The sequence below is a fragment of the Chinchilla lanigera genome, unplaced genomic scaffold (assembly GCF_000276665.1).
Source record: "Chinchilla lanigera isolate Chin_1 unplaced genomic scaffold, ChiLan1.0 scaffold00023, whole genome shotgun sequence".
NCBI lineage: Eukaryota > Metazoa > Chordata > Mammalia > Rodentia > Chinchillidae > Chinchilla > Chinchilla lanigera.
Window position 1 is genome coordinate 2,036,326 of NW_004955424.1, and position 14,825 is coordinate 2,051,150.

Below are 14,825 nucleotides of genomic sequence, written 5' to 3' on the forward strand. Positions count from 1 at the left end.
CAAAAACAAATAATAATGATAATAATAAATAAATAGGCCAGATGTGGTGGCACACACTTATAATCCTAGCACTCAGGAGGCTGAGGCAGGAGGATCGCTGTGAGTTCAAGGCCAGCCTAGGCTACATAGTGAGTTCAAGGCCAGCCTGGACTGTGTAGGAAGACCCTGTCTCAATAAATAAATAAATGAATAACCGGAAGATACTGGGGTTAAGCGTTCATAGGAAATGACTGACTGAGCCAGAATCAAACTCTGCTCCTTCTGCCCATGTTTTTGTCAAGCTCAGGCTGGTTCTTCAGAAACCAAAACTGACCAGGCACGCCCGTGATCCCTGGCATCTCTGGGAGGCTGAGTCAGGAGGATCACCGAGCTGGAATCCAGCTTAGGCAATTTAGTGATGTAGCGAGTCTCTGCTTCAAAATAAAAAAATAAATAAATACAAATAAAAAGGGCTGGGGATGTAGCTCCGTGTGAGGTCTTGGGTTCAATACCCAGTACCAGAAAGAAAGAAAAAAGAAAAGAAAGAGGGAGGGAGAGGAAGGCGAGAAGAGGGGAGAGGAGAAAAAGGAGAGGGGAGAAGCCGAAAGCTTAGCACAGTTGCTCAAGCAACGTCTGAGCGCCCCCGCCCCACTCGCCCCACGTGGCTTGGCCCCGCCCCGGTCGTCCACGGCTCACACGGCCACCCCAACTGCACTTTCTAGGCCCCCCTTGCAGACAGACAAACCTGTATCTGTCCTCCACTGGCTTCTTCACCGAGGGGCATTTCTCAGACCCTATCCTCCCCTGGTGACCCGCCTGGGATCCGCTATAACCTGGCTTGGCGGGAGGCACTGTGGACGAGTGCTTGCAAAGACGCTGGCCCCATGGAAAAAATCTTCTAGTCACACTGCAGATACCCAGGCGGGTCTCCCGAGATGCCCCCCACCCCCCGCCCCCTCTCCCCTCCCCCCTACTCTCGCCCCGCCCCCGCGCACGCGCATTGCCCCGGGCTTCTGCCCCAGCCCTAGCGGCTCCATAGCAGCTCTCTCTCTCCCCACTGCCCCGAACCCCGGGAAAGGCAGGACCTGCGACGCTGATGGCCACTGCCATCTATGGCTATGGAAACTTCAATTAATTAAATAATAATGAGAATGATTAACAGTGTCGTTCCTGCGTCAGGCTAGTCACATGCCAAGCGCTCAATAGCCTCTTGTGGTAGTGGCGCCGGCACTGCACAATAGAAAGCTTCTGTTAGCACAGAAAATTCTCTGGGACGGCGCTGGGTTGGACTTTAACAAAGGAAGCCCTGATTATCAGTTCAGAGGAGCCCAGGATGGACCTGACCTATCTGCGGGTTTGGGGCTGTTGTTTTTGTTGTGGGGTTTTGTGTTTGTTTGTGTTTTTGTTTTGAGTCAGGGTCGTGCTGTGTAGCCCAGGCTGGCCTAGAAATCGATGCAGTCCTCTTGCCTGTCTTCTGAGTGCTGGGATTACAGGAGTGCGCCACCACGCCCCGCTGGACTTGACCTGTTTGGCGAATCTTTCAACAAATATTTGCCACCTACTGTATTCGGAGCCCTCAACATGCAGTAGTGTGTAGCAGAGGCAGGCTGGACCTCCCAATGAAAAGGCCATTGTGAGGGGAGGCACCCAAGTATCAGAATGCAGGTTCAGCAGAGGCAGAGAGCCCAGACTGGTGGGCGGGGCTCCCTAGAAAAGGGGATATCTCCCCAGGTGTGATGCTGCACACTTACAATCCCAGCACTGAGGAGGCTGAGGCAGGAGGATCACTGCAAATTCTAGGCCAGCCTGGGTTACATATTGTAGTGAGTTCAAGGCCAGTCTGAACTACAGAGCTAGACCTTCTCTCAAAACCAAAAATGGGGATGGGGGCCTCTCAGTGCAAACCAGTGAGCTGAGAAGTCAGGTGACCAGCTTTGGGGCCACACTCTCTTCTGCCCTCAAGGGCCCTGAGGACAAACTGTCCCCACTGCCTGCACTAACCCCGCTTCTCCTCCCGAGGAGCCAGATCCTTGAAGGGAGGCTTCCAGCTGGGAGTGGGCAGGGTCTCCCTGAGGCCATTAACTCAAAGGCTCCCGGCCTGGCCTCAGGCTTGGGGACCAGTTAAACTCAGAGCTCTGTAGAAACAGGCCCTGGTCCTCCTTGGAGCAGAGGGCTCCTCTAGGGAAGCCGACTTGCAAAATACAGCCTTTCACTGTACCCCCAAGGCCAGCCCAAGATGCCAACCTCCCCAGAGCCACGCCAGGCTGGGGCAGCGTGGAGGCACAGGCCACGCCCCTGCAGGCCACCCCGCAGCTGCTAAGCCCCTCACCTAGCAGCTCCCACCCGCACATGCGCAGCTCGGTCCACGCAGCTCTGCCAGCTGCCGGGTCCCCGTCCTCTTCCTGGGCCCCTGGCCGGAAGCGACATCGCTGCTGTGACAGTCAGTGGCAGCTAACTGACCCGACCTTAGAGCACGTTTGTTTGGGAAAGAGGAGCTGAATGGCCTCCCGTCAGTCTTTCCTTGCGCACAAGGCCTCACTTAAGCCTCCTAAGCGGAGAGCGATGATTTCGGTGATTTCGCAGGGACAGTGATCCTCCCACCAGTGACACGCCCGGGAATGATGGTGACGCGCGCGGGATCACAGGCGCCACGGCCGGCCCCGCCCCCCACTGCCGTTTTGGCGCTGTCCCCGGTGTCCCGCCTTTGTCCCCATTCCCAGGGCGCCTCCACCCCGGCCGCGGTGGGTCCCGGGTTGGGAGGCAAAGCCGGGGGTGTGGGGTCCTGGGGCGCTCGGTACCAGTCCCTGCTCCGGGCGGTCGCAGAGTCGCCCTTTGTTTCGCGGCGTCACGATCACATGGCGCTTCCAGCAAGGGGTGTTCCGGGCGCCACGCCAGGGCCGGGTCACCCCGCCCCGCGGGCCACTTCCCGCCCCCACCCGAGCCTCGCGGTCCCCCCACGCCCCCCGCGTCTCCCGACCCACGCCCCGCTGCACAGCACGTCCTGAGCGCCCGGGTGGAGAGGTGCGGCCATGCCCACCGCTCCCGACAGACTGTCTTTTCTTCCCCACAGCCACTGTTTAACCTTCCCTAGCTTTTCACCCAGCACCATGGCTTTCGGGGTCGCACATCGCCCCTACTCTAGATAACACCAAGTGCTTAATATCAGGCTCCTCTTGCCGGCGTGGGGGCTCACGCCTGTAATCCAGGCACTTGGCCTGGTGAGGCAGGAGAATCTCGGCAGGCTGATGCAGGAGGATCGCCTTGAGTTCGAGGTCACCCTGGGCTACATAGTGAGTTCAAGGACAGTCTGAATTACATAGACAGTGTCTCAAAAAAACCGAACAAACCAAACAAAAACTCAGGGCTCCTTCCTGACCCCACACACCACAGTATCTAGGAGCTGGGAGAGTGGTACTGGGTTCCATCCTCATCTCTTAATGGGGTGGCAGAGGCAGCCCTGGGCCTCCTCCCTCCCTTCTCCACCCCATCACCCACAAGCAAAACACCAGATAAATCAGCACCCAGCCTGGGCCTGGCCCTCCTCTTTGGTACAGAGAGCTTCTGGGCCAAAGCAGCACTCTGCCGGAAGTGAGGTCTCCACTTCTGCTGTGGCCTAGCCCCCTGCAGGGCCATTAGGCCTGGCCATTCTGTTCTGTGTGCCTGCAGCACCATGGAGCCTTGTGGGGGCCACCTTAGTAGGTCAAGCATTCATTCAACAAATGTTTATTGAGCGCGTACTATGTGCAGGGCAAACTAGGCCTCCCAGAGCATGCTAAGCACCAGGAAAAGGTAAGGGATTCCCTTTGCTGCACAAAGGGCTGGTGGCATACCCTGTCGGCTTTGGGGTATGTTGGCTCCCGGCAGGGAGCCAACTTCTCTGGGTGGGTGCTGCCATTAGGGGGGCTGGCACTGGGTCCTTGGCCTAGGAGATGGAGCCAGAAGGGGCGCTGTCAGCCACTGTGTGAGCCTGCAGCAGGGGTCCAGGGGTGCCCCTCTCTGGGCAGTCCTTCCTGGCGCTGTCCTCTGGGGACAGTGGTGCAGTACCGTTGCTGTGGCCTCAGGGCTTGGTGGGGAAGAGCAGACAGGTGAATCCCCAGCTGCCACCATGTCTGTCCACCAGCAGCAGAGCGTGCTTCGCATGGTGCTGGATCATGGCGGCCACGGAGGAGAAGAGCTACAGGGGGGCCGCGTCTGTGAGTCCCGAGGCCCTGCGCCTCACACTGCCAGCAACTTCCCAGGCCAGCCAGGGGCTCCAGGGCGGGGCTTGCGGACATTTTCCTGGGTCTTTCCCTTCTGATTGTCCCACGAAGCTCCACCCCCATTTTACAGCTGGATTCTAAGCCTCAAGCAGTTTCCCTGCCCCCTGGGTACACTGTCGGGGTTTCCAGACTGGATGAAAATAACTGCCGTGGTCCCTCACCGTGGGGATCCGAGTGCAGGTGACTGTCCAGCCTGCACCCCAGCAAATGCTGGGTGCAAAGTGGAATCCTTGGGGGAGGTAGGAAGAGGTGTAGACTCCTGGGACTCTGCTTTCCTGTTCTCCTCCCGGCCTTTTTTTTTTTTTGTCTTTTTAAGACAGGGTCTCGCTATGCAGTTCAGGCTGGCCGTGAGCTCACTTTGTAGCCCAGGCTGGTCCCGAACTCGCAAGGATCCTCCTGCCTGAGCCTCCCAAGTGCTGGGATTACAGGCGTGCACCACCACGCCCAGCTACCCCGGCCTTATAGTAAGTACAGAGGTCCCTACCTGGCTCCAGCCTCTGTCATTTCTGCCCACCCCAGAAACATATAGGACATACCCCTGGCCGGGCCCAGAGTGCTGCGCCCTGCCCCTTGCTGGTGTGTGAGGCCCCTGCTCCCCCCATACCCACCTCCTCACGGTGCTTGCCCTCCCGGCCCAGGGCGTAGTGGCGCCCGCCATCCAGCTGCCGGATGGGGATGTTGAAGACCCGGCCTCGCAGGAGCACGGCCAGGGTAAAGGGCTGGGAGCCGTAAGGCCCCGAGCTGGGCCGCACCGTGTAGGCCCCGTCCTGCGGAGGAGACCCCAGCCGTGAGCCTCATCGTCCAGCTGTGCATCCCAGCGCTGCACGAGGTGTCCAGAGCTCGTGCGCCCTACAGCTGCAGCCTGGGCAAAAGGGACCCTGGGGAAGCCCTGGCTTCGGCAGATGCCCACCTTTTGGAAGCGGAGCAAGGCCGTCTCAACAGCGTGCCGGTCACAGTTCCCCGAGTACCACGGCTGACCCAGCAGGCCACAGTCCTGTGCAAGCACACACACACACACACACACACACACACACACAGCCACTCAGACGTGTGTCTTGGCGCTGGGTTACGCATGGGGAGCAGAGAATCCCGGATGCGTTATTTTGTGTTCACAGCTGCCTGCTGCAGGCTGAGCACCCGCCCAGCACAGCAGAGAGGCGGCCGAGAGCAGGGCACCGCTGGGTGCTGGACTAAGGGCTCCATGCGGTTCCTGGGTCAGGACTCCGGGGTTCTGCTCCCGCCCCCGCCCCCACCACCAGCCACTCCTCACCTCCGTGACTGAGGAGTTCCCGATAGAGGCTTTGGAGTGAAGAGACAATCTCCTTCCGGCTGAAAGATGCGGAATATACAGCAGGGGGTTGGGGGCAAAGAAGGTAGCTTCCAGGGTCAGGGGCAAGGCACAGCGTTTCCCAGTGCTCTGGTCCAGCTCCCGGTAGGACCCACCACTTGGCCTTGGGTGACTTCCCAACGAATGACCAAATGACCTTGAGGCACAGACTGGGGCTTGCTGATTGGGTGCGGAATGGAACACACCCCTTGGGGTTCCCTCAGGCCTGACCTTGGCTGGAGGCAGAGCTGCAGAGACCCCAACCTTGGCAAAGCCAGGCCTGAGGGACTGGGACAGACTCTGGCCTGCAGGGCCATAGCAACTTTGGGCCAAGGCAGGACGGCCTGGTTTGTGCAGAAGATACGTGTACGAAGGTCCACGCACTCACCTTTAGAGGTGGCATCTGCCGCTCCCTGGAATGTGAGGTCTGGTCAGAAAATAGCTGGCCAGGGCCTGAAGTCCACCCTGAGCCACCGTCCCTGTCCCCCCTTCCCCCTTGATCTTGACCCTCTTACATTCCGAGCTTCTGCGGGAGCTACAGTAGACCTGCAGGAAACAAATTGGGGAACAGAGCTCAGGGTCTCCATCACCTCCGTGAGAAGGAGCCCATAAGCCAGCATCCCAAACTGTCCCTGCCACCGCTGCCAGGAGGTGGTGCCCCAGAGTCGGGACCAGCAGGACACTCACCTGGGCACCGCAGAGGTCCTCGGCAGAGGGGCTGGGGGCATCAGAGCTTGGGAGCTCAGAGTCCAAGCCAAAGTAGGAGCTGAAACAGAGAGTCCAGGCTGGGGACAACTGCAGGGCTTGGGCTTCCCGGGAGTCCTGGCAACCGGAGGCAGAGGACCGCCTAAGAGTGCCCCAGCCCTCACTTTGCGGGGGTCACCTCCCTGGTAGACACCATGGAGGGGCAACTAGGGCCAAAGCAGAACTGAAGATGCACTTGTCCCTGTGATGTCCCAGGAGATGTGTGTTGGGGGGCAGGGAGGGGGTGGGGGAAGAAGACAAGGCCAGGAGAGTGTGTGTGCATATGTGCGTGTGTGTGCGCGTGTGCGTGTACGTGCATGCACACACAGCTGAGAGCCTCAGGGACAGCATGGTCCAGAGGCTGGGAGGCGCTCACCTGGGTCGGGTTCACACTGCAGGTAGATGTTCTCATCGGGGCTCTTGGCAGGGCCTGGCACCTAAGCAGGTAGGGGTGTGTGAGACCTGGGGTTGACCAGCCCTGGGGTTCCTTCAAGACTAGGGACCTCTACCTCCTGCCACGGGGGCAGCCGAGGGAAGGAATCTTGATTGTGAGGGTTGCTCTGGGCACCTCACTCCCTCCTCACCAAGGAGCCTTCGTTTTGGGAGAAGCTAGAATGATTAAAAGTGCTCTTTTGAGCAGGGTTGAGGCAGAAGGATCGCCGCAAGTTTGAGCCAGCTGGGGCTACATAGCAGGCTCAAGCCCAGCCTGAACTACATAGCAAGACTGTGTCTCAGAAAAAACCCCAAAAAACTGGCCAGGTGTGATGGTGCATGCAGGTAATACCGAGCACTAGGGAGGCTGAGGCAGGAGGACGACCACAAGTTTGAGGCCAGCCTGGGCTACACAGTGAGTTCAAGACCAGTCTGGATTTCATAGTGAGACCTTGTCTCAAAACAAAATAAAACAAAACAAAAAATTAAACTATATTGAGTTAAATTGTCCCTTGCTTGGGAGGGGAAAACCCATGGCCACCTTCCTCTTCAGAGGTGTCACGGGCTGCAGCTCTGAGGATGTGGGTGTCGAGAGGACCCCTGGGTAGTGCCCCACTGGCTTACGCCTGCCGAGGACCTGTGGCGGGGGGCTCTGTTCTGGGCCTTTCCCCGTGGCTTCAGGGATTTTTCCTGGCTGTCTCAGGACGTCTCACCCCAGTGTTCCGGGCAGAACCACAGAGAGAGACAGGGATGGCGGAGACTCACCACTCCAGAGGGTGCGCGCCACTCTGCAAGGGAAAGGGAGGGCCGAGGTCTTGAGCAGTGGGCTTGGCGTAGGGCACCTAGGACGTCTCTGCCGAGGGGGCCCCCTGACCCCCGGCCAGGAGGATGCCAGCCTCATCGCACAGCATCTTTCCTCACAAGCCCATAGTGACCTGGCTTGACCTTCCAACCTATTTGCCAGGCTTAGCTCCGGCTGACTTGAGGCTGGCTCGGATTATCAAAGCCACCCTCAAGGTCACCAAGGTCTACTAGTTCTGGGCACAGTAAAACAGGATGTGCCTCAGGTGACCTGTTTGACCTTGGGCAGGGAGAGGCCATGTTCCCTGAGGTCCCTCCCTGTCCTGACATTCCAGAGTTCTAGGGTCTCGTAGGCACAAGTCCCTGGATAATGACACAGTAAGCTAGGAGTGGTGGCACACGCCTATGATCCCAGCACTGAGGAGGCTGAGGCAGGATGATCACTTTGTGTTCAAGGCCAGCCTGGGCTACATAGTGAGTTCAAAGCCAGCCTGAACTACTTAGGACAAAAACAAGTGGTAAGTGGTGACATGGATGGAGTCAGACAGTGGTGGCTCGAGGGTCCCCCCTTTGATGGGGTGGGTAGGACTCAGATGTCTCAGCAGAGAGGGTCCTGGAGGCACAGCAGGCTGCCCTTGAGACCTGGGGGTGGCTGCTGTGTGTGTCATCTCAGCACAGCAGTTCCTGTCTCTGGGCAGAGTAGGAGAGCCTTGAGCAAGCCCAGCTCCACGCGCGTGGGGTAAGGATTCCCCTATAGCTTGGAGCCGTGGAAAAAGAGGACGCCCCCCCTTACCTCGCCTGCCGAAGTTGGAGCCCTGCTTCATGGCCACATGTGGGGGCACTGGTGCCTTCAGCTGCGGGCACAGTGGGGCCGGTGAGGGGGCGGAGGGTTGGGGTTCTGCTGCAGCTGCAGCTTGAAAAATCAGTCACCGATACACAAGCAGATTCACAAAGGGAGGACACCGCTCTGTCTCTACTCTGTAGCTCTCTGCTATCTCCCCGCTTTTCTTTGTACAACAGTACAGCACAGGATGAAAGCGGAAGATTTCAAAGTCCATAATCACAGCAGGAAGGGAAGCTGCCCGGAGCTGCTGGCCACAGCCGCGAGGGACTTCTGTTCTCTGGGCAGCGAGGGTCCTCGGGCCCCAGGGGCCCGGGGAGGGCAGCTGAGCCTGGCCCCTGCCCCCAGGGCGTGACAGAGCAGAGGCCGTGTCCTGCGTGACCCCCCAGGGGAAGGGTAACCGGGCCAGCTGGGTGGGTGGAAGGGGTGACTGACACTGCGGGTCCCAGGGCAGTGGCTTTGGACACCTCCAGCTGAGCGTTCAGGGGCCTCTTGAATGCAAATATGAGGTGTCTTGCAAATGAGCTGTCTCTAAGATTTACTCACCGGGAAGTGGTGGCCCGGGGTGGGGCCGGTGGGAAAGGTAGGACTTGTGAGGAGGCCTCTCCCCTTGGTGGGCTGAGGCCCGGGGGATGGGGGGCCCATGAGGCTCGAGTGATCTGGAAAACACCCCATGTGTTGTGGGTTGGGGGCTTCCTCGGGGGCAGGCCCGTTTTCCCCCGCCCCCACTTATTTTCTATCTCCTCTCCCTCCCTTGTGCCCCTCTGATGTAGGCTTCCTGACAGCCTGGTCTCCTTGGCAACTGGAAGTGGCCAGCTTCCCTGCCCCCACCTGGCGCAGCCCAGGAGCTGGGAGTGGGGTGGGATGCCAGTGACATGCAGGCTCTCCGGGGACCCCCACCTGACCGAGGATGTGCTGGGATGTCAGAGGGGGAGCGCCAGGCTCCCAGGGACCCTGTCAGTCCTTCCGCTTTGTACCGTTGCCTTGGTTACCCCCTTCCTCCTTTCCTCCATCTTTCTCTCCCCCTCTGCCCATCGGGGAGGCACCAGTGGCTGCCAGCTGAGGCCTCCCTGTCCTTCTCTGAGCTGGCAGTGCAAGCTGAGGGAGCGGCAAGGCCCGGACTGTCTTCCCTTGGGGACCCTCCGGCCTGCCCAAGCCCTCCACCTCCCTACCCCCACCCACTCACACACTTTCCGGGCCTCACCCAGGTACAAGGAGGCCTCTTCCACGCCAGGAAGGTGCGCAGGGGCCAGACCGCGGGGCAGAGCCTCACAGGGAGGCAGCTCGTACTTATCCTCTTCCGCTTCTTTCTGCTGGGCCTTCAGGAAGGGAGGCTGGGCCCAGGAGGACGGAAGGTGGACATGTCTGGGACGCTGGTGGCCACTGCCACCTCCTCCCCTGTGGCAGCCGCAGCGGCTGTACTTACCTTGTGCTGCCAGGTCTCTGGGGCAGGCAGAGGAGATGGGCTGGGGGCATCGTCTCTCCAAGCTGGGGCAGCTGCACAGAGAGACCGGCCTCACCTCTTCCCCAGCCCCGCTCCTCCAGCACAAAGCCCTGCTGTCTGCCCGGAGTAAAACCCTCTGCCCTTGACAGTGGGCTTCAACCCTCCCGACTCGGGGGACTCATCCACCACAGCGTCTCTCGTATTGCAGTGCGCAGATTCGGAAACGAGGCGCCACCCGCCTGTGCCAGGCCCCTGCCCCTGCCCCTGCCGCGATGCTGACCGAGGCAGGAGCCAAGCAGTGCTCAGCCATGGTGCGGTCCAGACCCCCCCGGGGAGACCCTACTCTTGGGGGACCCCGCTGTGCTGGGCCCCTCTGGCCCACTGTGTCACTTACCCTTGCATCTGGGGGGTGGGACCGGGGGCCCCAACCTGCAAGCAGACTCTGGTCAACTCTGCCCAGGGGGCCCTTGAGTTTGTGTCAGCTTGATACTGTATCTAGGACATTCCCATCCGTGACAGTGTGAATCCCCAGCAGCTGTGTGACCAGGGCAGCTGGGGTGGAGGCTGGGGCAGAGCTAGTGGCCTTTGGGTGCACAGCTGGATGAGTTGGTGCACCCGAGAGTGGGGGAGCTGGGTGCTGGGTGCTGGGTGCTGCCAGAGGGTGGAAGCACATGAACAGTAGTGGCGGGTGCAAGCCAGCACCTCACCTAGGCCAGCTGCGCCCGCAAAAGAGGGATGGCGGTGGGGCAGAGAGGAGAGGGCCAGCATGAGCGAGAGAGGCGCCCAGGTACTCACCGGGGCTTGTTTCTGCTGAGCTTGTCCTGGAAAGAGCCAGGGAGGGGCGTGGAGAAGGGGCGGTCAGTACCGCCGGGTGGCCTGGCCCTGCCCAGGGTCCTGGCCTCCCAGCGCTGGCCACGTTCAGATGCCTGGGACACCTCTGGGACCAAGTCTCACCATGGCACGGGAGAAGAGCTCTGCCTCTCCAGAGGGGCCCAGGATCTGCCGCAAATGGCCTAGGGATGGCGACCTTATTGTTCCCGTTATTTGCATGTCCTAAGCACCAGGAAGGTGGCCCGAAGGGACTTCACCCAGGACACTCCCAGCGCCACCCCACTGCTCCCTCCCCAGACCTTCGCGGCTGCCCACAGCCCTCTGATCAATGTGGCCTTCCCAGATTCACAGACAGCCTCACATGCTGGAGCCAGTGAGAAACGGAGCGGCCCCTGCTCCACTGAATACCCTTCACTCTTGCTTTCGTTTGAGGGGGAGCAGTGGTCAGAGGTCCAAGAGAAGGGATGAGAAGCTCAGAAGCAGCCTCTCCTATTTGGTGTGACAGCTCCGCTTTGGATGGCTGTGTTTACTCCTTCAGCGGTGTCTGTCCAGTGCCCATGATCGATAGGCAATGTTCCAGGTGACGGAGACACCTAGAGAAATGAGGCTGGCATCACACGGGCGTTTCCTTGCTGGGGTCTCAGAATAACCCTGTGAGTGAGCACTAGTTTTATCTCTGCTTCTCAAGTGGAGACCTGAGTGTCTTAGCTCAGACTGTCGTAACAAGACGGCATAGACTGGTTGGCTTAAGCAATAAAAATTTTATTTTCTCATCACTCCAGAGAAATCTAAGCTCAGGGTGCCATCAGGGCTGGCTTCTGGCGTGGCCTCCTTCCTGCGCTTGGAGACATAGTTGGCTCTGTGTGTCCTCACTTGGCCTCTTATCTGTACACAGAGAGAGGGGCAGAGAGAGAGACAGAGACAGAGAGCTACCGTTATCCCTCCCTCTCTCATAAAGACCTTAGCAGTGGAAGGCCCCCCTCCTAAAATCCTGCTTTACCTTAATTGCCTCCCATTTACAATCCCACTGGGGATTAGGGCATCCGAGAAATAACTGGGGGGAGGCACAATTCAGTCCATAACGGTGAGGCTCTGAGAAGCTGAGGAACACCCTCAAAGCCACGCAATTAGTAAAGTGCTGCAGGAGAGACTGAACCGACAATGCCAGCCAGACCTAGAGCCTGCACTTGGGTCTGGACCCTTCTTGCGCCCCATGAGATTCCACTCACTGGCGCTGGTGGGCTTTCTTAAGGACTTCCCCGTGCTCTGTTCCTCAAGTGGATTTTGAAACATCAGCTTTTGGGATGCGTTGGCATAAAGTGAAGGGGGCCTGGTGCCTGACTCTTTAAACCAGGAAAGGAGGAAACGGGCTGTGATCCCAATGTCAACACTTTTAGAGTCCTGTAGCTGTCCTGCATTTAATATTTTGTTGATATGCTGGCTGCTGGCACACAGGAGAAATGCAACATCCGGGTTGGAGCTGGCCAGAGCCTTAGAGAGAAAGACCAAAGCCGGGCCTGGTACACACCTGTGACCACAGCACTCAGGAGGCTGAGGCAGACGATCGACGTGAGTTCAAGGCAAGCCTGGGTTGCATAGTGAGTTCAAGGCCAGCCTGCACTGCAAAAAAAGAAAGAAAGAGGGGGCTGGGGATTTAGCTCAGTGGCACAGCGCCTGCCTGGCAAGTGCAAGGTTGTGAGTTCGATTCCCAATACCAGGAAGGAAAAAAAAGAAAGAAAGAAAGAAAGAGGGCTGGGGATATAGCTCAGCGGCAAAAGTGCCTGCCTGGCAAGTGCAAGGTCCTGAGTTTGATTCCTGGTACCAAAAACAAAACAAAACAGAAAGAAAGAGAGAGAGACAGAGAGGGAGGGAGGGAGGGGAGAAGGAAGGGAGAGAGAGAAAGAGAAACCACATGACCTGCAGGCAAACGGGCACCTAAGCCCTGAAGAGGGCTGCAGAGTAGCTCAGTGGCCCAGGGCTTGCCTGGCGTGAACAGGGCCTGGGTTCGCCCCCCAGCAATGCACATAAAGAGGCCATGAAGAGTCACTGGGCGGCAGCTTAAAGGCAGTGTAGTGGGGGAGATCAGGGAAACAAAACCAGAAAATCTGTCCTCGCTCCCGAGCTGACCTTTGGTCCCTAAGGCAGGGGACGACTTCCTCTCCCTCCAAGAGACATCCCTCCATGGGACCAGAGTCCTCCGCTCACAGTGCGCACAGTACTCTGGGCCCCACCCTGCCACAAACCCCAAACCCACTGAGTGTTGCTGGGCCCAGCCACCTTCGCCCTCTGCCAGGCTTTGCATAGGCAAATGCTGAGGCCTGGGCTACTGCGAGGCTGGGGCGAGATGGAGCCCACGCCATGGGGCGGGCCCGGCCTGTGCAGACCTGGCAGGAGGTGGAGGCGGAGGCCGCCTCGGTGGCTGTGTCAGCCAGCCCGGAATAGACAGCCGTGGACGTGCTCGCCCTCCCTCTCTGGCACAAGGTGGTTTTGTGTACGCACAGCTATTCCCCGGGGAACAAGTTCCTAGAAGCAGGGCTACTAGAAGCTCTCATTCGGAGGCTTTCATGCCACGCTGGCTGGGGCATCTGAGTGCCTTTTTGTGGTCCTTCCAGAGCACGATGTGAGTCTCCAAATTTCTCAGGCCTCAGCTCATGCCCAGTGAGAACAGGTTATAATTTACAGGCCCAGGTCGTCTAAATTCACCCAAAGAGCCATCTGGATCCGTATTAAAAGTCCGAGATTTCCAGGCTCCCCCTAAGATCGCGAAGAATTGGATCCCCCTAGAGAGGGACTTGGGCCTAATCGGTTTCACAGGCCCCCAGCCCCATCCCATGATAAGTCAAGTTGACAAAGGCCGCTCCATACAAGCATCCTGAGGGCATGTAACCTTCATAGGACTTTGTTAGGATCACATGCTTGTTGAGGACACAGAGGTCCCTGGCAGAAAAGGATTGCGGCACAGTTCCTGCCCTCCAGCGGTGCTGTGAGTGGTGGACAGGGCAAGCCCAAGGACATGTCCAGTCCCTCCGGCTTCTGTGTGTCCTTTTGCACGAACGGGGACATTCATAAGGCATTTGTCACGTGGGGTGGGGGGTGGCTTCTGAGGGTTGAATGTGCTGACCACACTGTGCTCTAGGGGCTTGGTAGGGTCAGTGGTGTTGGAAAATGCTAGGCTACCTTGGTCATGACCTTTGGGACACTGTTTCTCTTCTTTCTTTCTTTCCTTTTTTAGACAGGGTCTCGCTATGTAATTCAGGCTGAACTTGAAGTCACTACGTACCCCAGGCTGGCCTCAAACTCACAGTGATCCTCCTGCCTCAGCCTCCCAAGTGCTGGGATTACGGCTGTGTGCCACCATGCCCTGCTTCCCACATATATTTATTGAACACAGCAAAATTCTCCCTACCAGCGACCTGGACCTACTGCTTCAAACCACGATCCTTGCTAATAGTTGGATAGGTCAGTCCTAGAGTGTCAAAGTGTAATTTTCTCTAAAATAAGAAGAAAAATATCCAATGCACCTTAATGAAATGGCCTAACTACTGGAATGTTAGTCGTTTTTGCAAGATAATTAGCATAGGTAGATGGAGTCCTTAGGACAGGCCACTGGAGAGCGGGTCACCCCGGCCCTGGGAGGCAGTAGAGTTTCCGGATCATCATGTTCCCATTATCCAATTGGAGACATCGCAGGAATACCTGTGTGATCAGAGGTCAGCTCAGCTGCCGGCCAGACCAGGAGTTACCCAGCGTGCTCCTCTGACAGGGGCCCACGGCAGCCCTGATGAAGTCCTGGTGGATCTGGGCTCAGGACCCGACGGTGCACTCCAAGCGCTGCTCCAAACTCACATGACCCTGCCTGCTTCCCCGCAGCCCCTAGACCCCCAGCATGCCACAGCCTTCTCCTACCTACTGAATATGCATGAACTGTGCTTTGGCCTAAGCAAGATTTGTTTTTTTCTTTTCTTTCTTTCTTTCTTTCTTTCTTTCTTTCTTTCTTTTTCTTTTCTCTCTCTCTCCCTCCTTCCCTTCTTCTCCTTCCCTCCCTCCTGTCTCTTTGTCTCTGTCTCTCTTGCTCTCTCTTTTGTACCCCAGGCTGGCCTCGAACTCGCAGCAATCCTCCTGCCTCACCTCCCAAGTGTGGGGATTACAGGCGTGTGCCACCACCCC

At 58.3% G+C, this 14,825-nt stretch overlaps 2 protein-coding genes across 3 annotated transcripts in view; both read right to left on the reverse strand.

The window, feature by feature from the left end:
- LOC102030646 overlaps positions 1 to 893 on the reverse strand; it is a 4,612-nt gene extending 3,719 nt beyond the window's left edge. For both annotated transcript variants that reach the window (XR_001234140.1, XM_005385430.1), the window contains exon 1: positions 725 to 893. Coding sequence is in view for 1 of the 2 variants with exons in the window: in XM_005385430.1 (XP_005385487.1) it covers positions 725 to 763 (39 nt within the window). In the remaining variant the exon portion in view is untranslated. The remainder of the gene's footprint in view (positions 1 to 724) is intronic.
- A 2,793-nt stretch (positions 894 to 3,686) lies between these two features.
- Positions 3,687 to 10,817, reverse strand: Sh2d6 (SH2 domain containing 6). Its single transcript, XM_013514583.1, has 16 exons — positions 10,782 to 10,817; positions 10,623 to 10,648; positions 10,222 to 10,256; positions 9,810 to 9,880; positions 9,588 to 9,717; positions 8,930 to 9,042; positions 8,336 to 8,396; positions 7,507 to 7,529; positions 6,686 to 6,746; positions 6,253 to 6,331; positions 6,081 to 6,111; positions 5,954 to 5,978; positions 5,509 to 5,567; positions 5,149 to 5,232; positions 4,847 to 5,005; positions 3,687 to 4,153 (listed from the first exon to the last, which is right to left on the reverse strand). Exons 1-16 carry the CDS (start codon positions 10,782 to 10,784, stop codon positions 4,037 to 4,039), a joined length of 1,077 nt encoding a protein of 358 aa, XP_013370037.1. The 5' UTR covers positions 10,785 to 10,817; the 3' UTR covers positions 3,687 to 4,036.
- Between the last annotated feature and the right edge of the window lie 4,008 nt (positions 10,818 to 14,825).

Bases quoted from the DNA above. Each gene is read 5' to 3' on its own strand.
- Sh2d6 (XM_013514583.1), bottom strand. The intron at 9,881-10,221 runs GTAAGTGACACA...CTCTCTGTGCAG, and splicing joins CCCACCCCCCAGATGCAAGG to CTGCCCCAGCTTGGAGAGAC. The intron at 6,332-6,685 runs GTGAGCGCCTCC...TCTCTGTTTCAG, and splicing joins GCAGTGTGAACCCGACCCAG to CTCCTACTTTGGCTTGGACT.